The 24,882-nt window shown below is 49.2% G+C and overlaps 1 protein-coding gene across 2 annotated transcripts in view; it reads right to left on the reverse strand.

Moving 5' to 3' along the window:
- TRRAP (transformation/transcription domain-associated protein) overlaps positions 1–24,882 on the reverse strand; it is a 111,106-nt gene that overhangs the window by 36,104 nt on the left and 50,120 nt on the right. The window contains exons 30-51 of one of the 2 annotated variants that reach the window (XM_006859747.1): positions 22,729–22,797; positions 20,049–20,102; positions 18,133–18,252; positions 17,659–17,778; positions 16,802–16,966; positions 16,547–16,728; positions 16,203–16,401; positions 15,744–15,872; positions 15,140–15,406; positions 13,970–14,176; positions 12,962–13,120; positions 12,732–12,863; positions 11,056–11,166; positions 10,029–10,175; positions 9,498–9,711; positions 8,314–8,439; positions 6,512–6,658; positions 5,938–6,137; positions 4,658–4,779; positions 4,193–4,406; positions 2,779–2,958; positions 1,205–1,351 (exon numbers count right to left, since the gene is read on the reverse strand). In XM_006859747.1, coding sequence (XP_006859809.1) covers positions 1,205–1,351; positions 2,779–2,958; positions 4,193–4,406; positions 4,658–4,779; positions 5,938–6,137; positions 6,512–6,658; positions 8,314–8,439; positions 9,498–9,711; positions 10,029–10,175; positions 11,056–11,166; positions 12,732–12,863; positions 12,962–13,120; positions 13,970–14,176; positions 15,140–15,406; positions 15,744–15,872; positions 16,203–16,401; positions 16,547–16,728; positions 16,802–16,966; positions 17,659–17,778; positions 18,133–18,252; positions 20,049–20,102; positions 22,729–22,797 — 3,411 coding nt within the window. The remainder of the gene's footprint in view (positions 1–1,204; positions 1,352–2,778; positions 2,959–4,192; positions 4,407–4,657; positions 4,780–5,937; positions 6,138–6,511; positions 6,659–8,313; positions 8,440–9,497; positions 9,712–10,028; positions 10,176–11,055; positions 11,167–12,731; positions 12,864–12,961; positions 13,121–13,969; positions 14,177–15,139; positions 15,407–15,743; positions 15,873–16,202; positions 16,402–16,546; positions 16,729–16,801; positions 16,967–17,658; positions 17,779–18,132; positions 18,253–20,048; positions 20,103–22,728; positions 22,798–24,882) is intronic. The other variant, XM_006859748.1, reaches the window with a different exon arrangement.

Here is a 24,882-nt window from a genome sequence, read left to right on the forward strand (position 1 = left end):
GAAAAGGTTTTACACTGAGAAAATCCACTACTGAGAACTCTTTCAGCTAACGTATTTCCAAAGCATTGACATTAACCTGCCGTGCCTCGCAGGCCATCTAGAACAAGAAGGTCCTAAAGCCCATGACAAGGTAACGGGGTGTCAACACTGACCATGGCCTCTGGATTTGGGACCAAGGGTCCTACCACCCTTTCCAGCAAGAGGGTGTGGGTCTAGGAAGGTCCCTGATCTGTGACAATGAAAACCTGCCATATGCACTTACAGGATGATCTGTCCCCAAACTCCACCACCCACACACGCACATATACACACACACACCCCACACCTCAGGAGGCCATGTGTGGTCACACTGTGGCACTCAGATCCAAGTTCAGAACATGACATCATGCCACATTCCAGGACAGGTGACCCAACAAACTGAAATGAACAAGTTATTTGCAGTAAGTAGCTTGTTCATGATTTTCCTTCCCCCGGATTCTGCCACAACCTTAAGATGAGGGGGGTTCAAAATATTTGTAGAAAAATGGAATTCAAAGGTAACAGAATTTGTCCAAACTTTCGGAAGTTCCCCTGTAATCACTGTTTCCTTGTTAACTCTTCACAAGTGACTTGGTCCTTGGAATCTAAACTCACCTGAAAGCATCATACCTACAGCTAACATAAGCCAACGTTCCTATCTGGCTAGATCTCGGCATAAATGCATTCATTTCCCACCCCACCTACAGAGTGGAAGTTGATTTACCACATTAACTCTCTTTCACTGAAGCTGAAATATAACCTAGCGTATGTCTCCTCCTGTATTTTTACATAAACCGTTTTGCCCTCCATACTAAGGAGTACTGGTGTAGCACTGTGAGATAAAAGCACTGGACCACAAGGTCGATTCGAACCACAGGGTTGGCAGTTCAAACTCACCAGCTGCTCCTTGGAAACCCTACACAGGGTTGCTCTGAGTCAGAACTAACTCAAAGGCACTCAACAACATAATAACATTAAGGATCGTAGTGGAGAAATTATCCTCTTTTTAAATTTTCTCCCTCTCTATTTAGATATCCGCCTTAGTGCTTCAATGGAGGTAAGAAATTGTAGCTTATCAAAGAAAAATCCACACTACTATGAAATTATCTTGACTTACCTTCCAAAATTCTCCGGAAAAAACACACACGCACACACATACAAAATCCTTCCAGACTTGCATACAGACCTTCACTTCCCGCAGAGTGTCGAGAAATTTGTCATGCCTGTTGGTTAGCATGTGCAGCTGGTTCCCAATGTCCTTCTCAGAAAGCTCTTTGGTTTTAGGCGTGCTAGTCTGATCCCCCGGAGCTAGTTCAATATCTATCTCTACATCCTAACAGAAAACAAAAACAAAGGAAACCATAGAGGTCAAACAGTTCAAATAAACAAATACAACTCCTGTATACATCTTGTTAAATTTTTGCCAAGTACAAATGTTGTTCGTTTCCTAAAGTTCATTACTTCAGTAAGATTGAATTCTAAGATAAACAAACAAAAACCAAGTTAACTAGAGGTCCTCTCTTTAAATGACAATATGAAATTTCACCATTTTGCTTTCCTATTTGATTTATGGAAAGCAAAAGAAACAAAACTATAAACTTTACACCACAGAAATCATAAAAACTAGTGTTGTTACTCATCCAGCCAGTTCTGACTCATAAGGACCCTGTACAGGGTTTCTGAGGAGTGGCTGGTGAGTCTGAATGCTGACCTTGTAGTTCAAACTGATCTTGTGGTCGAGTTCTTAGCCTGTTGAAACTCAGGGACCACATGTACAACAGAATGATCAAATTATTAGGAACGATGATCCCGGAGGACTGATGTAAGTCAAACACACATTAATTTTTAAATGACTCTGAATGGTCTTCAAAACGCATTATAACTAACTGCCTTGCTCATTCAGGGTCACAGCATAGACTGCTGTTGGCACAATCTTTTATCAGCCTCATTCCCAAACAGGAATGAATAAATTATTTCTCTTCAAAGCTCCCAGAACATCATAGTCAATCATCCCACCATCAAACTACTCCTGTGCCAACACGAACCATTCTTAATCAAGATGAGAGAGCTAGTACTCAGGAACCTAAGTTAGGCTCTCAACCGCTGTGTATACTTCACAGGCGGTGTACAAAATCACCTCCAAGTCTCTTAATTCCTTCAACACAGGAGCTTCCAGCAAAAAGAACCCAGCCTCAGGCTGTCTAGTTTAGACATCAAGAGGAAAGGCCTGCGTCCTGATTTGTTACCAGGATGAGTAGCTCTCCTGCGCACAGAAGAGGAAACAAAACGACCCCTTCTCATCCTCTAAAACCCCACACTCCACAGACACTGAGCTTTCTTTCCAAAGGCCAAAAACCTAAAGAAACGGTTGTTGTTGTTCTTTAAATAATTTAAATAAATTTTAAATAAATTGACACCTGGGGTCATTTTTCAGTCAGATCACTGTATCACAGGATTGCTAAGGCATCAGCCCTGACTGGTCTACACATGGCTGACCAACGGCTGGAAGCTCCCAGGCTTCCGACTGCCCACAATGGAGCAGGTATGGGTGTACACGCCTTCTTAGGAGACACTGGCGGGAGCAGTCAGAGATCTAGCTCCTCCGTATGGATCTCTCCCCAGAGCAGGGGCTCCTTCTCGCTAGGCGGGAAACCCACAGAAACCAAGGGCCGCACGAGACACTCAGTGTCCTGGACCTGAACTGCAGTTCCACACCTCAGCCTGTTTTAACCCGACTCTTCCAGAGGGATGCACAGTTACCTCCTCCTTGGACTCGCTGTTCTCTCGCTCCCGGGGCTCCTGCTTGACGTGTGTGACCATGGCAAAAGCGGCGCGGTCATGGCTGTCGGCGAGGTTGATGACGTTGGTGATGGACGGAAGCATGGCTCCCTGGCAGCTGGTGCCGATGGGAGTGCTCTTCTCACACACGGCCAAGAGCAGCTGCAGTAGGTCGGGGAAGAGGACCAACATGAAGCATGGCTGTGGTGCCAGCAATACCCAAGTGTCCAGGTGCCTCAAATAGGTGGGTGTCTGCTGCCGACTGCCCAGGTTTCCCCCACTTAGATACAGGAGCCCTACGCTTGAACCCGGGACTCAATATCCTCACTGTTCCCGCTTCTTCTAGTTTTCATTCTTTCTCATCTTCCACTTCATATCAGCATACCCTGCCACGCTTACCCACCTCCCAGACAGGCCCTCCCTCCTACCCGGCCTCCAGACTCACTCTGCTCAAGTCCACACTTCCAGAGTCCAGGCTACCACCATTTCTACCCACCTCTACTGGTCTTCCATGGCCTTGCCCAGGCCCCCATGACTTAGCCTCTTTGGGGGTTTGGGAGGGATCACACCCACTGGCACTAATTCTCTGGGCTCCTGGCCTTTCCCACACTGCCCCCCTGGACCAAGCCACACTTTCATTCTCATGCAAGAGCTACACTAAGCAGCACCGTGCCAGGTGTGTGCTGGGCCCCAGGCACTTGTCGTTACTATAACACACACTCTCCGGACTAGTACTGCCCCCACCCCCCAGCCTTTCCAGGGAGGTCACTAGTACCCTGAGATGGAAGAGAAGAGGGGGAACCAACCACATGAAGGTCTGAGGGAAGGAGAAGGCCTTCATGGCAGGATGGTGTGGGGCATGGCACTGGAGAAAATGAAGACCCAGTGTGCTGAGATGAGGGAGAGATAGACAGTGGGACAGGATGGGGGTGGAGAGACAGGCAAGGGGCAGGGATCACCCAGAGGCCAATTTTAGGTCCAGGGCAGCAGAGTGGAGTGACCAGGTCAGCTTTAGTCTGGTTTGGATTTGAGCAAAAAGAACAAATGCACAGCTGTCTAGTTGATTCCAACTCATAGTGACCCTGTGACACAGTAGAAATGCCCCACAAGGTGCCCAAGGCTGCCGCCTGTATGCAAGCAGGCAGCCTCCTTTCTCCCTCAGAATGGTTGGTGCGTTCGAACCACCACCCTCTGCTGTTAACCACCAAGCTGCACTTTACCCACAGCATCACCAGGAATCCATGAGCTTTCTGATCAAGGCTTTAAATCAGGTAAGAAAAGCTTGAGGTGCAAACACAGCTTTCCGTCCTACTCAACGCCCCCAGGGACTTTTGTTTGAATTCCCAGTTCCCCTCAGCAGGTAGACAGCTCAGACCCCACCGAGGGCCCCTCCTACCTCAATGCACTGCTTGATCCAGAAGTGGTTCCCCATGGCTTCCCAGTTCTGGGAGCAGGTCACGTAGAGCAAGCGTTCATACACGCGGCGTTTCATAGAGTTGTCAAAAACCTCGAAAAACTTGGCCCTGATGAGCGGCTGGGCACAGCGAAGCCCCGAAAGGAAGGCAGGCTCAAGTTTGGCAGTCAGCTCACTGCCGGACAGGGTCTCGTCCCTACCACCAAAGAAGGACACCAGGCTGTGAGGGTGGGACATGGCAGTGGACTCCTCCACTTGCCAGCACACAGAGACAAGCGGACACCCAACATCACGTACATCACAGTGGGCCCCATCTACATGGCTGGCACAGGCTCCCTAAGGATGGTGTGTACTTCGGTGTTTACAATTGGGGGGCTAGTAGAAGATTTATGTCACACAGTGCTGGCCAGAGCCTCTAGGCAGTATCTGCTGAGCCCTGTAAGTTACCTGTAGACGTAGTTCACAAGGTCTAAGAACTGGGCATTCAACTCAAGGTCCTCCGGGAAACGCTTCTCTATGTAGGTCATCATTTTCACCAGCAAGATGGACTTCTCCCGGAGCGTAGGCGTCTGCAGGAATTGGGGTTGTATACAAAAAAGTTAACAACTTCTAGCAGAGAAAAGGCATGCCCCAAAACAGTGTAAGCCATCTGCTAAGACTATTCTTTGAGCTCCTGTAATTTTCCCAAATACAACGAAACAAGGTCAATTAGAAATGCAGAAGTAAAAGGTGGTTCTAGTTATCTCTGGGTGCTTAATCCAGACAGAGGCCTGTAGGAATTTCCTAGGGGCTACCACTCTGGAGAGAAAACAAGTAAATCTGAATATATATATCAACCGTCTATAAGGACTTCACTCTGTTAATTAACAATCAGTATCATTCTGGTTCCTCTACCACCAAGAATTAATAATAAGTAAGGTTCATTTAACATTTGACCTCAAGTCAAAAGCACCAATTACAGCCTGTTGAGCACACTGAGGAAACGCCATCTGCATTGGGGAAGACACGTGCCTTGCTTTGCTGTGGATGTTTGTTACACACCGAAGGTCTTGTGGCAAGCCTGCTTCTAGCAAGTCTATCGGCGTCACTTTCCTGACAGCAGACGCTCACGTTCTGTTTCTGTGTCCCGTTTTGGTTATTCTCACAAATTTCATGCTTTTCCTTAACGCGATCTTACACACTTTAATAGACACCAAACCCATAACGACACGATTGTACCCTCAGGTCAATTCCAATCCCTATCGATCTCAGTTCAGAGTCAGGCTGGTTGATAGGGTCTTCAGCTGTAAGCATTCAGTTAGCAGACTGCCTCATCTTTCCCCCATGGGCGGCTGGTGGATTTGAACCAGGTACCTTAGGGTTAGCAGCCCAATGCTTATCTACTGCACTACCAAGGATCTTCAACAGACTACAGTGTTATGTAAATATCACTTTTGTCTGCACTTGTTACCTGCTACTGAGTCAGTTGCGTCGAGTGATGCTGCTAACAGTGTTTCCGAGGCCTTAAGTCTTTCAAGGAGCAGAAAAAGCCTCATCTTTCTCCCGTGTCTCTGCACTAGGAAACCTAAGAAGCTTTGCCATGAGCTGCGCTTTACTGCAGAGGTCTGGAACCAAACCCGCAGGATCTACCTGCAAGGTCGGACTGCAGTATGACCTCAGATACAAGCAGACCTGATCTATCCACAGGAGCTTGCAGGAGGAGGTGATGCTCAGGCAGGATAGCTCACCTGATTGGCTGCCATTGGGGAGTTGTTCTTGACCCATTCCTCCACGAGCTTCACCACAGCCCGGAGGATCTTGGCATCAGGCGATTTCTCAATGAGGGACGTCAGGATGACCTGGATGAAGTTCTTGCGCATCTCTGTGCTTATCACGGCCAGCCGTGTCTTCACCAGCTCCAAGCTGAGCATCACAAGCTCGCTGGTTCCTGTGCATGGGGATAGAGGGTGCCCAACACCATGCTGTGAAATGGGACCCGACATGGTGGTCCAGCGGTAGGAGTCTCGCCTACCATGCAGGAGGGGCCCACTCTGACTCCCGGTCAAAGCACCTCCTGCACAGGTCTCAGCAGATCAACAGACTGAAAATCTGCTTCTGAAAACCCTACAGGTCCCAGCTATACCTGCCTCTCATGATCCTGTAAACTGGTTGCTTATAGATCTGTAAGTAACCCTGGGGATGGTTCAGACCACTGTGCACACAATCATCAGGAGATCTCCTGTTCCAGCCGCAACCCCTCCTCCTGCTGCATGCACACACACGTGTTACTGACGCGGGGGGCCGGGGGACTGTGGCTGTCACCTGAGGTGGCTTCTGTGCTTCCCGACGCCGCCTGTGGGTTGAGGTGTTCTCGGACCATCTTCTGCAACGAGCGCATGAACACAGTAATCAGTCTGTCGATGTAGCTGGGGTTGTTGCTGCAGGCGGACTTGAGGATCATGAGCGTGCCTGGGGTTTGGAAATTGTCATTTTATTGAACAGCATTTAAAAAAAACATAAAAAACAGAAAACGAAGCGACCAGCAGAAATATGTTGTTGAAAAAAAGCACCATGACAAAAGTAGTGATGAATTCTCGTGTCATTTCACACACATCCGTGCAGTGGATTTCAAAGCTGCGGCACACCTGAGCACTGACTGCACTGGCACCCTGGCCTCATTTCTGGGTTTTACTGTCAGCCACAGCACATCACTCTGATAAAGGCCTCTTGGTCATGTGACGTGCTTGCTTTGTGGAGCCGATCTGGGTTCCATCTGTACTTTGTTCTAAAACACCATGCACCACAATGCTAACAAAAAGCTAAACCAGCCACACAATGGGAGAGGCAGGTAAAGCTGGGTCCCTGCACACTGCGGGTCTGAACTGCACACAGCCTCTCCGACTCGGATGTTTGTTCCTGCTGCTTCAAATGCCTGAGACCTGTCAGCTGTGTGACTGCTCGACCATCCGTCACACCCTTCTTCCATTGAGGGCGAGTACAAGGAAGGACCTCAGAAGAACCAAGATCACCTTCCTTAACTGGAATTTCTGCTTCCCTCTGACACCCAATACACACACTTGAGTGTTCACAGGAAGCGGGTGTCTGTCACATATGAGGCCAGTTCCAAGTCTGGTTTGTCAAAAGGTCACTTCTCAGGAAGTAATGAAGCTCCGAGACCCCAGCCCCTTGCTGACAAAGCTCAGGCTGCCATGTTCTCCTCTAAGGACACTATGGTCAAGGCGAGGGGCCCTTTGCAGGCCCACCTGCTCTCTCACCCCTCTACCAAGAGTCCTGGGGAGCCGGGCTACGAAGCACTAACTGGTTATGGTACAACTTTTTTTTGAGAAAGTTTTTAAAAGTCACAAAAGTTATGTCTCACCATCCAAACCTACCTGGTTCCAGAACAAAGAAGCCAGCTTGGAGAGCAAGGGGTATTTTAATCACTGTATCTGGCTCCTGAATTCCAGACAGCATGTAGCCAAGAGTTGGAAGAGCAAAAAATTTACCCAAAAAAGCATTCTGTCTGTGAATTCAGACACCAGTTGTCTACACAGTAAGGGCTATCTGTACACGCATTGGCATGCACAAAGAGAGAACGCACAACAGAATGCCGGCCAAGCGGGTTGACCTACAGAGGGGCTTGTGGACAACTTTCATCTGCTATCTTCCCATCTGTATTCGTAATTATTACACACAACCAACATGCAACATGGGAAAAAAACTTTTAAATTGCTAGTCTAGTCCACGGTCTCACCCTAGAGGAACCAAATTTGGCAAGCATTTGGGTCTCTAGGGGCCTGTTACCCAGCTGCCAAGATGAAGAATCACCTTTCGCTTAACCTGTAAGAGGCTTCCTGTCACGTAGATGCAGGTAAAGGCAGTGGTAACTTTAGTGATCATTCCCTGTGTTTACTATCAGATCTTTACAATTAGACCCTACTGGAGACCAGATCAGGAAGGTGCCCATAGGAACGAGGTGAGGGTGGCTTACCTTGGTTTACCTCACACACCCCAAGGAAAGGGGACCATGTGTGTTTCAGACAAAACACACTGATTGACCCCCCTGGACATGTTTGGTGACCTAGAACCTCTCAGCCAAAGGTTGCTGCTGCCAGGAAACTCACCGAAGAGCTGGGATGGATTTGCATTGGTGGCCTTCTCATAGTTGGTAAGTCCTTCGTAGATGACTTTGCCAACAGCCGCATACAGGCACTCTAGCTCTTCGTATTTGGAGGCCACGCTGGAGGTACCTGAAGGATTTGAGAACTGCATGGTGAGCTCTGAGCCCTCTTGCCCAGCCCCATCACCAAGGTGCTAACACTCCTCAAAGCAGAGCAGAATTTGAGCTGTTTGGTGTCCCCAGAGGTTACAGCAAACTTTTTTTTTAAGGTTTTTATTGTGGATTGAGTGAAAGTTTTCAGGGCACATCATCAGTTTCACATTCAAACATTCATATACCTTGTTTCATTACATTGCTTATAATCCCCTCCACATACCATCAGTTAACAGAGTTTCTCTCTATCCTCTTTAGCTTATTTTTTTGGGAAAAAACTTTGCCTTTTTGGAATTTACAGTCTCGGCTTTTAGGGAAGGTTTTTACATTTATCTGTGGGTATCCAGGGCTCATGTATGGAATTACTAACCAGCATAACTGAATAATCAGATAAGGGACATTTTGCTGTCTGCTAGGTGGCTAAAGTCTGATCCTCAGAGCCTATGGTTTGGACGGTCAGCAACGCTTGGGCCCACAGGGACTTGAACTCCTGACCTGGTCTGCACGGTCTGCATCAGATTCTCCCTTATTTATTATTTGTTTACGGGACGCTGCCTGTCTTAGGCGGTCAGTGCGAATTCCTCAGTCTTACCTGTCATCGAAACTCATTGCAGCATGGCAATGGCTCTGTCTACAGCAAACTTTTGCTGACCCACACTTGAGGTCAGAGGTGTGCTGCCCTTTCCTGGGCAGGTGTCTGATTCACAGAGTGAGCTACAGCCTGCAAGCTCCCCAAGTCTTACCAGGTCATGTCCCAGGTTACAAAAAAGACCCTAGCTATGATGACGCCATCAACAGTTCAATGCGTCATGAAATACTTCCACCTAGCAGCCCTGCGATACCCTGAGGAAACGGTCACGTTCTGCTTGTGAATGAGAAATGATCATTCCTGAGCAGACATGACGTACAAGGCAGTGACTGCTGTGCTTGAGCCGCCATGTGGTTGGTCAACGTAAAGTGGGCAGGGCAAAGAGCCCGACGCGGTGCCCACCACCCACTCAGAAGGGGGAGGTGCAGATGGAAGATGGCACATACTTGGCTCTGTCGGGAAGATGCTCATGAGACGTGAGAGGAGGCTGTGAACGGCTCGCAGGACTTTGGTGTTGCCACACGTCATACAGGCTGCGACTCCACGCTGCAGCGGTTTGAAGCTGCTCAGGATCGCCGGAGACTGGAGGACGGTCAGCAGGAAACTCAGCACTTCCAAGCCAGTGCAGATATTCCCATAGTTCACCTGGTTGGGCTGCTCCTGCAACAGAGCACAGGCGCATGAGCTAAGACAGATGCTCCTGCAAAATTGAAATCACCGGGCTGGGAGGTATTTGGAAACTCAGTAAAAACCACTCAAGAATCACACACACACATACACACACCCTGTGTATGAACACATACACGTACGTACACAAGGGAACTTTCTGCGGAAAATTTTGGGAAACAATAATGGAAACTATCCACAATGTTTCTGAAGGCCCAGGTTTTTGGGTGTGGGGGCAAGGGGTGATGTTTTAAACCTATTCTCTATCAGTGAAGCTGGAAGAAACCGTAACCACAGCCTCCTGCACCTACCACGGTCATCAGCAGCTTGTCGAACCACTGGAGTTTGAGTTCGGACTTGGACCACATGTCTGGCCGCAGGGCTGTCTTCAGGAGACTCACGCAGCGGCGGGAGAGCACCTCCCCGGGAGAGCCCGCTGTGTTGGTGTTGTCATTCACCTAGAAATGCAGTCCCGCAAGAGTCCAAGTCCACACCGAGGCTCCAAGTCCTGCGCACATCCTCGCACACACCCTCGCACACACATCACAGACACCTCCCCTATACCTGACTGCACTCTGCAGGCCCCGCCTGTCCTGACCAGAGCACCCCTCGTCCCTCTTGTTCATGGTGGGAATCAGTGGGATTCAGTAAACGTCATGAGCTGGTCCAGAGGCCAGACCAGGCCAGGTCCTCACCTGGCGAGGAGCCAGCACTCGCGGCCCATAGGAAGTGGTTACTGGCTGGAGTGCTTACTAGATCCTTTCCAGAGCTAGGAACCTCTCAATAGGACTGCAAGCCCTACTGTTTTGTTTAACGGTTATACAAACTTTAGAATCCCAAATCAAAATAGGTGTGTACGAAACTTTCATTTATAAGTTTCTGAAAATAAAAAATGGAACACTTTCATAACTGCACTCTCAATAACACCATGAACATACACACCAATGTTAGCGATAACCACAAGTTAACATTTACAAAACCACTAACCCTTGTACATATCATGTTAGCTCTCCCCAATGCCTTGATAGGTATCCTTCCCACCTTAAGGGTGAGGAAGAGAAAACTTGACAGCTATACGATTTGCCAACGATCAATAAATGAAGACACACTTGAATACTTCAATAGACATTGCATGAATTTTAAGACTTGCAGATTTCAGAAGCATGAACGTATCCACAGGACCATGGGCATTTAGCATTACAGTGACAGCACTCATTTGGAGACCCTAGCTTTATGATTTCTTTTCTGGACCTAACTGCTACATGCAGTTCTCTGGAGTATCAGTAAGCAGGCTTTGCTCTGAAGAATTCCTAACATAAGATGTTCCCAATTCCGTACCTGGCAAGCCACTCGGATGAGGAAATTCACCACCGTGTCTGTGTGCTGCTTGTCAATGGGTTTGGCAAGAAGGGAGTCGGCTCCGGGCAGCGACTGGCTCCTCCCAAACACCTAGAAAGGCAAGATTAGGACTGAGCACCAGCAATTACCCAAAGAGGGACAGCTAATTTAATTGGCACCCAATCCGCTCAAGCACAGACACAACCAACAAGGAGAGACGAGAACCAATAAAGCTGTTATGTAGGAAGATGCACAATCACAAAACCCCTTGGAAGCCAGGATGGCCAGACTCGTGTCTCATACTTTAGACGTATTATCAGGAGGGACCAGTCCCTGGTAAAGTGCTTGGTAAAGTAAAGGGTCAGCGAAAAAGAAGAAGACCCCCAAGAAGATGGATTACACAGCAGCAGCCGCCATTGTGAGGGTGGGGCAGGACCAGGCAAGTGTTTTTGTCGGTTGTGTACAGGGTTGCTATGAGTTAGAACCGACATGTTGGCATCTACCAGCAACTAACAACCATGTACAGGTATACTGTGCTATACAATTTTACTCGTGTAAATACAGTCTTCTGACTAGTTTCTAACTAACTCGATGGTACCTAACAACGTCAAAAACGGACCGTGGTGACTCTGTAGGATGAGCATGGTACTGCTCAGCACGATGGCTCCAGCAGCAATCAGAACCCACCAGCTGCTCCGCATGAGAGAGGTGAGGCTTTCTGCTCCTGCCAAGACTTAAGAGCTTCAGAAACCCCATAGAGCATCGTTAAGAGTCGGAATCAACTCCACGGCACTTCACAGTAACAACAACAAATGAAGACAACACTAGTCAGGTCATGTGATGGGAACAAGAGAAGGGGCGAGATCAGGGACAGTGAGAAGACCGCATGAAAGTGAAAAGACCGCATGAAAGTAGACACTAAAACTGAACAGCAGTGCTCTGAGGACACAAACCCACTCCATTCAGAGAAAGAACCACAGCCCAAGAATGTCTCCCAGGGAGGGAGGCACAGAGAGCCTGGGGTCCGGGGGGTTAAACAGGGAGCATTAACGTCAGGGGAGAACATGGACGTAAACCTTTCCCTGAAATGAATACAGACTCACAGGCTGCTGCAACACCAGTACAAAGGTCCCACGGACCCTTCACCCAGCTTTCCTCCTTCCACTTGGAGTAGAGGAAGGTGCTCTGGGACCCTGGCTGCTTTGAGAAGGGACACCACAGAGAGGTAAGAATGGAAGCAGGGTGGAGGTGGTGCCAGCAATTCATTAAGGATTGTGGAAGGCCAGGAGCAGGATGGAGAAGAAGCAAGTTGAGAAGGCTGGTGTGCAAGGCAGGACAGGTGGTCAGCACGCGGCCCAGGTGTATAGAGAGGGTTCAGGTGGAGGCAGCCTACGCTCAAAGGTCAGCCAAGAGCACGTTCACTATCAAGCCCAGGGAACTGGGACCCAGTCATATCAGAGCCCAGGTGGCCGACACCTGAACAAGAGTGAGGACACTGGTCCCCAAGGCCCAGGTGTGGCTACTCAGGTGATGTGCTGTCTTGGTGCAAGGTTAGACCATGGCACAGCACTGTCAGACAGCCTCTCGTGACACCTCTATGAGAGGACTGCACCAAGTGCAGAGAAAACCTGTCTGTTGACTGGGACACAGCTCGGGGACAGGGTTGGCGGTCTTACTGCACTGATGGCTCCGGTGGCCGTCCTGAAGCGCTTTACTTCCTGTGCTGAGTCCACCGACAGACCTCTCTTAATGGACGAGACCGAGTTGACGCCTTCTCCGCTCGAATTTGAATCCATATCTGAATCCGGCTTGAAAAGAAGACACATACCATCACTTTAGTGACCACTTCTTGGGAGGCTCAGCAGGAACAGTCGGATCCACACACGGTATTGGGCTGGGAGCCTACCTGCTGATCCTTAATCCTCTGCAGCTCCCACTTGATGACCACTTCCGACAGGTCCACTGCCAGCCTCCTCTGCTCGATGGTGACGCTGGGTGTGAAGCCCAACCTCTGCATGGCGCTGACCATGTGCTGCACCAGGTGGTGCCTCACCGGGTAATACACCTAAGGGCAGGTGCGGGGCCAGAACGACAACTTCAAGACCTCCCCACATCTAAGTGTGTGCCTGTGTTTACGTTCACCCCAAGGCCCACAAGTGTCAGGATATGTTCCAGCCTTCTTTCTAACACCAACCTTGCTCCAGGCAGGCGAGTCTAGTCACCTGTCTCACACTTGGAAAGAACTGTTCTTGAAAGCAATCCTTTTTTCCAGGACCACCAATTCACAGGATATATTTATAGCGGAATACTCTCCCCACTAGTGATTTAGCTGTAGTGAAAGCTACAATGGATTTTCATGCCAGGGCACCAAGTTCTGGATGCAGGACTACACTTATCCGCTAAGAGCAACAACCACCCGCAGGTGCTGGGGTGAATTGGACTTAAGAGTGACCCTACAGGACAGGATGGTGATGGTAAGCCACCATGTCAGTTCCAGCTCACAGCAACCCTGTGTAGGGTAGCCGAGATTGTAAATCTTTACGGGAACAGAAAGTCTCATTTTTCTCCTGCAGAGCGACTGGCAGATTCAAACTACTGACCTTGCAGAGAGCAGCCCAACACATAACCCACTATGCTGCCAGGGCTCCTTAGAGGGCAGGGTACAATTTCCTGGCCTGTAAATCTTTATGCAATCAGACTGCTTCATCATTCTCCCACAGAGTTTGAACCATTTACCTTTGGGTTAGCAGTCCAACACTTTGCTTTCCCCATGGTGCCACCAGGACTCCTTGTTAACGGAGTTCTAGACAGAAGCGCACACCTGGGACCATCTCCATCCAGTTTTGTATGGAGGACCCAGTGCCACAAGGCTTCGCTGACATGGAGTGCCCGGGAGTGTGCAATGCCCACGCACCTTGAAGTGCTGCACAATCAGGTGCAGGATGTGCACCAGCTGCGGCACCGTGTGCCCCTCCTCCACAATGATCTTCCGGGTCCAGTGCGTTAGCATCTGGTGCCCGTCCTCCATCCTCGCCGGCACCGCAGGCGTCAGGATGGCCATGGCTTGTCTGACGATGGCTCGGGCTTCCATGGCGTGAGCCTTGAGGAGACTATGAAACACCTGAAATGGCACAGAATCAACACACGCTCAGCCTGACTTTTGCACACTAAAAGGCTCGCGGCCTCTGCAATGGTTTAAGAGCGTCACCTGCAGCAGGTGAAGGTGACTGGTGAAGAACTGGTAGTTGTTTCAAAGTGAAAGCCAGTTTACCTGACGTAAACGGCAGCAGTGGACCCCAAGTTGGAGGACTGACTGCAGTTAGCAAGGACAGCTGTCTGAAGGAAGGTCAGGGTGACCCAAAGACCTGATTATCCCCGAGGGAGCGAGGAAGGAGGAGTTGGGTGCTAGAAATCCACAAGACTTGAAGAGCGAGACCTGGGCACTGGGGAGGATTCGATGGAAGCACAGAGGGCCCTCCCAAGTTCCCGGCTGGGAAGAATGAGCAGGGAGGAACCGGGGTTCTAGTTCATGTCCAGTGGGTGGTTGTGTCTGAAAGGACACTGGTGGTATTGGGAAAATGTCGCTTGTCACATGCTAAGCACTCTCAGGTGCGATGACATTCATTCTCACACAAAGATAGCTGCATGCCCAGGGTCACCAACCTCCTAAGTGAAATGAACAAAGTGCACATCAGGAGCTTCCCAGCATCAGAAAGACTCAGACAGATGTTTGATGCTGTCCACCCTGTGAGGTGCTGGCCCAATGAAGGCTCCAAGGTGCCCACTGTTTTTGTCTGGAAGGGAGTAGCTGGGGCCCATGACAAAAACACCCTCCACAGAGGGCAGAGTCAGAGCAGGGTGTAGGAGGGCGAGCCATAAAGGGAGATGTTTTGATTCCAAATTAGAGGAGCAAGAGAACAAGGCACTGACGGGGTGGAGGGAGCGAGGACAAACCATCGCAAGCATCTCTAGTTTTACGCCACGGCATCTCTTAAGCGCTATGCGTTAGAGAGCACCAGAGAGCAGCGTGGGCATGTGCAGACATGTGAGCGTCAGGAGGGTGGCGGGGAGCCCAGTGGAATACCTGAAGCACAATCTTCTTGTGGATGGCAAACTTGGCGATGATGTGTGCCAGGAGCAGGTGCCCGCTGTACTTGCAGGCAGGGTCGACGCAGGCCTTGGAGAGCAGGCAGGGCCACGCGAAAGTCATCAGGCGACGCAGCTTGCTGTTGCGGTTCTTGTTGTTGTCGTGGATGTGGTGGGGGGCATGTTCCACCAGCAGCGTGGCGTACTGCAGCAGGTAGATGCGTAGGGAGTCCAGCATGTCAGCCTGCTTCTCTGGATCGAGAACCTGCAGGGAGGAGCACAGGAGGGAACCCACTTTGGGTCTGGAACCGCACATAGCAGCTCTGACGGCTGGCTAGCTGAATTTCCACTGAGACAGATGGAGGAGCCTGTGTTTCGGATAGGTGTTGACAGATCTTAAAACGTTGATTCATCCAAACAACCAAACCCCTGGCAGGCAGTTGATTCTAATTCTTAGCAGCTCTATGGGACGAAGTCCAGCTGCTCCTCAGTGTTCCCAAGGCTGTAAACCTGAACAGGAGCCGACAGCCTCATCTCACCCCTCAGAGCGGCAGGTGGGTTTGAACCCAAGGTGCACACGCATGCCAGGTCAGTGAGCCCACCTTGGTTATGAACACGCTGGTGATGCTCTCTGGGTTGTCCCCTTCAGGATTAGGGGGTCCTAAAAGTTGCTCTCCTTCCCCTTTCTCAAAGCTGTACAAGAACGCAGGATTCAAGATGTGCTGCAGAACCTACAATTAAAACGGAGAAAAGGTTGGAAAACAAGCCGTGCTATTTTTTGCCTTCCAGACGACAGGATGTCAGTCAGCTGACCATCAAGGGTGCAGGAGTCGTCTTGGGAAAGGAGAGCTAACAAAAGGCTGAGGAGGAGAGGCAGCAGCCTGGTCTGTCTAGCTGCCTCTCCCATCGACCACTTGTATTTTCTGCAGATGTGCCATTTCCTTGCTGACTGCACTGGGTGTTTTCCTCACCCAAAGCCAGTTGCTTACTCACGTTGTCACTCAGCGTGCCCTTAGTTCCCAGAAACCCAGAACCTTCTGCTGCCCAACAAGCAGACCCACCTTGGCTTTCAGTTCATCTCCAAAGTTGGGGTCACTGAAGTCGACAAAGCGAAAGAACAGGGCCCGTTTTTGAGCGATGCTATAATTCTTGGGGATCTCTTCCTCCATGTACTCCTTTAAGAATGTCATATTGCAGAGAAAACGGCCAGTAAAGGCTCGGAGCAGCTGGAAAAGCAACTCTATGTCTCCGTAGTTCCTCCTGAAAGGTCAGAGCAAAGATCATGTTGGCAAAGAGCAAACCTTGCACTAATGCTCCTGACTCGCGCTAGCTCAGTCTCTAGCACAAATGTCATGTATCCAGTGGGCTCTGCCCTGGCCCCCACGCAGCGCAGCACAACACCCACTTGCAGTAGTTCAGGAGGCAGTAGGCCAGCAGTTTGGGCTCCTTCCAGTTGGTGGCGGCCATGTTCTCCTTGCGGTGCCGCTCCTGGAAGAGGTCACTGACCCACACGCGTCTCAGCTGACTCACCAGGGAGTGCTGATTGGCCAGCCAGGTATCATCATTTTTCACTATGATACTGATGATCTGCAAAGAGGAGACAGTCAGGGCGTGGACTGGATGCCCGCTGGGTCTCAGGTGCTGAGGTGGCGGGGGTTACCTTGACGGCCTGGAACTGAAGGTCTAGGCGCATGGTGCTGGTGCTGGGCGAGCCGGGGCGCACCGTAGCCTGAGTGCCACCAGGCAGCAGTAGGGTTATGAATCTGTTCGGGTTGGCGGCCAGCACGTCACGGAGAGGTCTGGCATCTTTGTGTTTCAGGAAACTCTGAACACAACACACACACATGCAAAAAAAAAAGTCACTTCAAGCTCATCAAAACTCATAAAGTTAGAAGACACAAACTCTACGGTTCTTTCTAACTGCTATCAGGCCGACTCTGGCACATGGGGGGCGGGGGGGTGTCAGTAAGGTCTGCGCACAGTAGGGTTTTCAGGGGCTGCTTTTTCCAAAGTCGATCACCCAACCTTTCTTCAGCGGCATCTCGGGCCGGATTAAAAAAACCAACATTTTGGATTTTTTGAAAACATCCACCCTCTGGTAAACCGATTACTACTTCACCGTAAGCACACTGTTGTTGTTAAGTGTTGTCAAGTCAGTTCCAAATCATAGTGATGCTGATAATAGGGTTTTTCAAGGAACGGCTGGTGGGTTTGAACCCATGACCGTATGTTTAGCAGTCCAGTGGTTGGTTATTCTAAAGTGCAACCCCAGGACTCTTTAAGAAACACCTTTTCAGCAGTAATCATGCTTTACGATTGTACCACTAGCCTCCCATACAAATTCTACCAACAGCGGTTCTTGGACTTGAACCTTGCATGTACAAACTGAACAGCACTCGTGTTTCCCACACTCAGCACACTCGGGGGGAATACGGTCAGGATACAGACCAGTGAGTCGGGCATGCAGGCTGACCCCAATTGGCAGAGCCACCCAGTCCAATTCCTCGCAACTCATACCATAAACATCCTGCTCCACTGGGGGTCATTCAGTGTGGCTTCCATCATGAAGAGCTCCACCGTCTGTGAGGGATGCCGGGTCAGGAACTTGATCAGAGGTTCTCTGAACGGACTGCCAGCCTAAAAGACATCAGGGAATCCACACCAGACACCATCCGTGCCCCCCATTAGCTTCAAGGGTTTATCTGCTCACCTCACACAATAATAATGATACATGCATCCCCCTCATAATGGGCTTGTCTACCTGCCTCACAAGATAATGCCTCGCATGTCTCCCTCTTAACTGGAGTGCGCTAATAACGCATCTCGCAAGATAATGTTACACATGTCCTGCTCCTTACTGGAGGGAGCGAACACTGCTAATCACCATCTTTATGCTGTTAAGAGAATCCAATCTAAAACACAACAGTAAAAAAACCTTAAGTAACAGCTAGAGAAGAGTCAGACTTGATTGCCCTCAAGTGTAACCCTTACCTCGATCAGCATAGCCCGCTCTGTCTTCATGACAACCTCCAGCAAAGGCTTGACCAAAGTCTGAGGCGCAGCTGGGATCAAGTGGAAAAGGTTGATAATTGCTGAACAAATCTTCATTTCCTAATAGAGAAAGCCAGAAATTAAAAAAACATGCCAATTAGTGTCACTAGCCAACAAGCTGGACGGGACCACAGACCCTACTGCAGTCTAGCTGTATTTGCAAGGCTAGCCACTGGAAGCAGAGGTCACATGTAAAAAGCCACAACTTACCCTCCATAGATCCTAACTGCGTCCTAAGGAGACTAACTGCCCTTGACCTTCATCTGTACCTTCAACTGTGGGAGAATGTCTGTGTCTATCTCACATGAGGGGACTGTGTTGGCTTTCCATACTCAGTGGCAGGTTTTGGAAGGGACCTTCGGGTCATCTGTGTGGTCTGAGACCATTGTGTTCTTGCCAACACACTGAGTTAGTTCTGAGGATAAAGCCTGTGTTGGCCTTCAAAACCCAGCTCAGAGGAAACCCTCAAAACCCAGCTCAAAGGAAATCCTCAAGTACTCGAGCACTTAAGCTATAAATCAAGGGTCAATTTCAATAAATGACTGGTCAAGGTCCTAAGTGTTTGTCTTCAACACCACACTGCCCAACTCCTACTGAACCATTAAGAAGGACAAGTGCTCATTTGTACTTTCAAATGAGCTAACTGCTCAGTGGGCCAACTTTCTCACTTTCAATTCCCTGACTTTGTTTCACAATGACAAGGTGTCTGCGAGGCCACGGGGAAGGTCAGGACCTAACCCCCATCTGGTAAAACGGGGATGATAACCAGGAGCCTCAAGGGACTGTTTCCAGAGGTACTTCTCAAAATGTCTTTTTAAGTCAAACAGCAAGACGGTGAGACAGAGAAAGAGTGACAGTATCCACCGCGTCCCTACTGCAGAACGTGCAACTCCTCAGATAGAGGTGGTTTATCCTTAAGTTGGAACACAGCAGCCCCGTGTGACAGTAGAACTGCCCCGGGGGGGGGGGGGAGGTTCTCTTGGCTGTCACCTTCACAAGAAACAGACCATCAGTCTGTCTCTTGCAGAGCCAGCAGGTGGGTTCGAACCACTTGTGAACTACCGTGTTTTTACGTTAACATTTTTGGTTTTGAAAGCACGGTCAGAAAGTCACTACTTTGGATCTGCACACCACCCTGGAAGGCAGCAATGTCAGATGGGTCATCATCCCCATTTTACAAGAAAGGGAAAGCTTGGGGTTGGACGGTCCTGAGCCACAGTGTTCTGCCAGACTGTGTGTAATGCAGGGGCTAGGATGGGATGCTGTCAATCAAGGCAGGCTGGCAGTCAGTTATGTGAAAGATCACTTATCTCTGCTCCCTACTGCCAGCACGTGTTATATCTCCTTCATGGCATTTCCGTTGAAGAGGCTGTTAGATGTGTGTTTTTCATACAAACAATGTGCTAATAAAACCCTGTGTCATATCGAGAAATTGTGACTTCTAACACATAGAAAAACAACAACAAAAACCCCGAGGATCTTGCGCCCAACTCCCGAGAGAACACATGCTTCGCATCTGGACAAGTCACAGCAATGGGACTGAGACGACTCCGCCACAGACAAGACAATACGGTTCACCGCACTCAAAGGCACAAGGCACTCCGCCCGGGACAGAACCACAGGACAGCTAACAAGTCACAGCAAAACCAAATACAACAGCAACCCCCGCCTGGGCCTCCACTCGCGTTCTCACCTCTACCCCTTCCATGGCAGGCTGAACCAAAACAAAAACAGAAACAAAAAAAAAAAAATCACAGCATGAAAAAAGGCAATGGAAAAGTGGAAAAAGAAAAAGAAACGGAAAGGGTTCTTCACATTGCAAGTCAGAAACTGACTTTGTAACAGGTTGTTCTCACCTCAAACTGACAGAATGGAGACAAGGCACATCTCCCGCACTCTGACATGCCTTCCTGAGGATGGGAGGAAAAGCATCTTTTTTTGTCTATCGACGTCATTTACAGAAAACCGTCCCACATACTCGTCCCACAGTGAGGATTCGAGGGTAAACAAAACAGTACAGACACAATGAGCAGAAAATAGAGTCATTAGCAGAGGCTACAGGGCAAGAAAATACGAGGGCACCGACCACCCCTGTCACAGAGCCCGGCCGACGGTGAGCACCTGCAGGAAGTGGGGCACACATTCCCGTCCTTCCCTAAATAAAGCCAACACGAGGGATTTCAGAACTCTTGTCCTGGGAGAGAAACTCAGACTGTGTTGCATGCAAATACATTGACAATGATTTTCTTTGGAGTGAGCAATTCTTTTATGTGCAATGCGAAAACAATAAACAAACAAAAGCTACCTTTCCGTTTCTACAGCTTAGAGGGCATAAGGTTTACCTGCCCTAGGCATCTCCCATCATGGGCCATGACATCACCCACCTTGTGAAGCCAGCTCTGGGGGGTGGGCACAGTATAGAAATGGCACACCTGAAGCTCACTGTCATGGAGGGAGACCTCCCCCACACACGATAGCATTGCAGAGCTATCTAAAGGGTCCTGGATGTAACAGGGCTGTTGTGTTTTTGAATCAGCTATGCTAGCAGGTCTTCATAGGCAGTTTTTCTATTCGGACTATGTTATTTGGGGGACTCCTGGTGTGGCACTGTGGGTTAATGTGCCAGACTGAAAAGCCGTTTGAACTGCAAGGTTGGCAGTTCAAGCTTGCCAGCTGCTCCTTGAAAACCCTATGCTGGGTCACTATGGGTCAGAACCAACTCGATGGCACTTCACAGCAACGACAACAACATGCAGTAAGAGGAGTCCTGATGTGGCGCTGTGAGATAACATCCTGGACCACAAGGTTGGACTGGGTTGCAAGGTTGGTGGTTCACATTCACCAGACGCTCCTTGTAACCCCTATACTGGGTTGCTATAAGTCAGATCTGACTTCAGAGCAGTTGTGAACGGCAACAATGCAACAAGAGCAAACGACCTTCTAAGACCATTCCCAGCCCTGCAGGATATCCACAACGGGCCGGCGTACAAGAACCAGAGGGTCAGCCACTGCCACTCACAGCGACCCTATATAGAGTTTCCGAGGAGCGGCTGGAGAGTCTGAACTGCTGACATTGTACTTCAAATCGACCTTGAGGTGCTTATCCCTACAGCAGTGCACCAGGACTCCTGCTGGGACCTCCAGATGGCCCGGCACACACGGGAGGAGGAGAAGGCCTGGTGATCTCCTAATGCACACGTGACTCTACCCGCTCTGTTCTCCCCAAACCCACATAGGTGCTGGCTATTACTGTTGAGGGGAGCCTTTAGGTCCAATGGGAAGTCATCCCGTCTGCCCACTAGGGCTCTGGATGCTCATTCCAAAACTCACTATGTGTCTCAGAGCACTAACAGCTGATGGTAAAGACAAATGTCACTTTAAAGTAAAGGACCTAAAAGATCAGAGAGAAAAGGCACAGCTGCATGCATCCCTGTTCCCACAAAGCCATCCCGTTTGTTCTCTGTACACGTGATTAACAAACCTTCAGGCAGGGCATGGGTGGCACAATGCTCCTCACATTTAATATCCCAGTTCCGTTTTGCTTTAGTTTAGTTAAGAAACAGCAGGAAATACGACTTACATAAACAAAACACTTAACATAGAATGGTCAAAACCAAGAAGAGACCCAGAAAAAAAAAACTGATTTGGGAAGGAACGTGGCATCCAACACACAGAGGACAAACGGCCACATTAGTTATGACTCTGATGAACTCTAAGAAGCTCCCTAACCAGGATGCTGCTGCAAAATTGCACCCAGTGTATTAGAAAGAACACAGGGAGGACAGAACTCCACTAACAGGACAACATCGACTTAAAATTGACTACGAAATTGTTAGCATCGGCAAGTAACAGAGTCAAAGCAGCAGGAAGCATTCATGTTTAAGACAATGATGATTAACAGATAATTAGACGTTTCAGTTAAAGTGGTTTTCCCCTCTTAACCATGTTTTAAAGATCCTATTTAAGAAGTACTAAAAGTACTTAAAAAAGTACTGTCTTTAGCTTTGAACACAAGCGGGGCAGAGGATTCAGACCCAGAGAACATTCAGTACACGCTGGTACATCTGTGCTGCTGGATCACATGCTCCTGGCTGCTGCATTTCACAAGCTCTGTTAGACCTCTAGTAGGTGTTTGCAGGCGATGGAGACTAGACAAATGCTTACTAGCCATCCGGGGACGGAAAGTCATGACAACAACAGCTGGAGCAGGTGCCACGATGTAAGCAGCAGCTAGCGCCCAGAACCGTCTAGAAAAACACACTGTGGAAAGCAAACTAATAAAACCGAACTACAGACATTGCCAGCCTCCCAGAATTCTCATGGACGGAAGGACGCATCACGTTAAAAATCAAATAAAAAGGGAGTTTTCAAGAGACACAAAAGGTTAACAGTAGTTGAGAGAAAGAAGACCAAGACTGTCATGCAAACAAAGTAATGTTTTCACCATTTACATGAACTGACAGCGTCACCCAGCACTGGCCTCGATAGCAGCCGGCACGGCACAGCTGACCCTCCCCACACAAACGAGCTACTCACATTTCCGTCGCTCCTCTGGCCCCCTTTGTGGGTGATGACCACCACTTCCATCCACTTGCGCAGATGTTGCTGTTAGAAAAACACAGCCTTAGACACTTTTCCTTTTTCGCGTCCCAAATGCTGCTCAGGTGCACTGTAATCCCTTATTTCCCTCATAGTTATGTGTGGAGGACGTGTTCCTAGCACGCCCAATCATGCCACTAGTGACTGGAGGACCAGGTGTATATTTTGTAGAGGAAGAGGCGGATTGGCCCTGACAGCACATCAGACCTGTGGGGACCTACCTACCCCTGACGATGTCAGGGCCTATCATTTCACAGCTATTATTCCCCAAGTGCGACAACACGGCAGGCACCATGCTGGCTCTGGGAGACCAGCGGACAAACACCGCCATCCCTGTCATCCTTGTGGAGCATGTGTTGTGGGATGGATACAGTAACATAGAAATAAAAGCTTGGGCGAGGGCTGAGGGCCTGCAGACGAGGAAGGGACGAGCATCCCAGGAAAAGAGCAGCAGGACAAGGGTCCCGAAGTCAGAAACGGCTCTTATGGGCTTGGAAACAGAAAGCTGGTCACTGTGGCTGAGGAGCAGTGGGCGCTGGAGTTCAGCAAAGCCAGGCAGCCAGCATTCAGAGCCCATGAGCTGCAGTCACAAGAGCACCAAGGTCTCAGGTGCTGCCCAAGCTCCTAAGAACATCGAGATTCAAAACGGACCCTGGGTGAAATAGGTCTATGAAATACTTTTCTTTAGGACAGGCCTTCCTGGGTCCTTAATGTCCTTTATAGACTTTGTAAAGCTTCAAGACGGGAGCACAGGAAGGTGAGCTTCCCAAACTCAGCAAGGGCATTGCTGTTCATGGAAATCTACATCTGGCAGGGCAAGGGTTCCCAAGAACATACACATAAAAACACGTAACTTGAATCCTAGGCTAATGATGCTTTATGGGGGGGGAGAGAGGGAGGGGGAGATTAAAAACCCTACAGGATGTATTAATTGCCAGAAAGAAAATTTTTTACGCAAATAACCCACGTGTTATACAGTGGAGTTTTTCAGTCCACGAGACCTCTCGTGTGTTAGTTTCCTATGCATGTAAATCCATGAATCCTGTCTCGTTATTAGAATGGTGACTTACTCCGAAGATAACATCAGAGCAGCTTCATTTCCAGGTACGGCTGCACTCCTCACTTGGCTGCTAGATTCTCTAGAGGAGAAACAGCAATGCACTGGCACTTCAGGTTCACTTTCAGCTCAATGAGGACTATCAAAGCTATTAACCCTACACAAAGCTTGGAGATCCCGCAACACCAAGCAGTTTTTCAATTGTGAAGAAAAAAAAGTTTCAGTTTCTTGTTCATAGGATAAAATGTATTTATCCCTTAAAAGAATGCTGAAGATGTGCATCCATCGTCCAAGGGGACCAGAATTCCCCAGGTAAAGTGCAGCATGGTGAGTGTAATTCAAGGCACTGATTGTGTGCTTTAAAAAGTGGATACAATGGCAACTTTTGTTAGGTGTATTTTATCACAATAAAATTAGATAGATAGCTCACTGAACTCCCCTAGGGAATCTTAGGGTTATGACTAAATTTGGGTTAAATTAGGGTTAACACAGTCTCTAACTCCACACCTGGCCGAGCAAAGCAACGCAGGTGGAGTCAGGCAGGTCTGCGCACCATACGCTAAAGCACAGGGGCACTGAAAGTCAGCGGGGAGTGGGCACAGATGGCAACGCTGCCATCAGCCACAGCTACAATCACTTACCTTCAACCTTTCAGAAGGCAGTTATACTGGGGTGGGGTGGGGTGTGTGGGTGTGTGTGTGTGCCCTGAACAAACCTCCTACATAAAACCCATGTTTCTTTATCGTCCACTTGGGAAATCAGTCTGCAAGCCAGTTCTCTTCCTTCTGTACTGTCTAAAAAATACTGCACAGTAAAAATACGACTCACAGAATGAACTTCCAACAGACCTGAATGGTTAGACTGAGGGCAGGAATCACCCAGTCACCTGAGGCAGAAGTGTGACAGCCGGCAGAGGGAGAGACACAGATTACAACAAGGAGACAGATGAAAGACCACCAGGACCGCATGTGTGTCAGTGAGCACCAGCAGCGTACTGTGTGGTTAAAGACTGTGAATTCGTCCATCAGTGAGCA

The sequence above is a fragment of the Chrysochloris asiatica genome, unplaced genomic scaffold (genome assembly GCF_000296735.1).
Source record: "Chrysochloris asiatica unplaced genomic scaffold, ChrAsi1.0 scaffold00034, whole genome shotgun sequence".
Taxonomy (NCBI): domain Eukaryota; kingdom Metazoa; phylum Chordata; class Mammalia; order Afrosoricida; family Chrysochloridae; genus Chrysochloris; species Chrysochloris asiatica.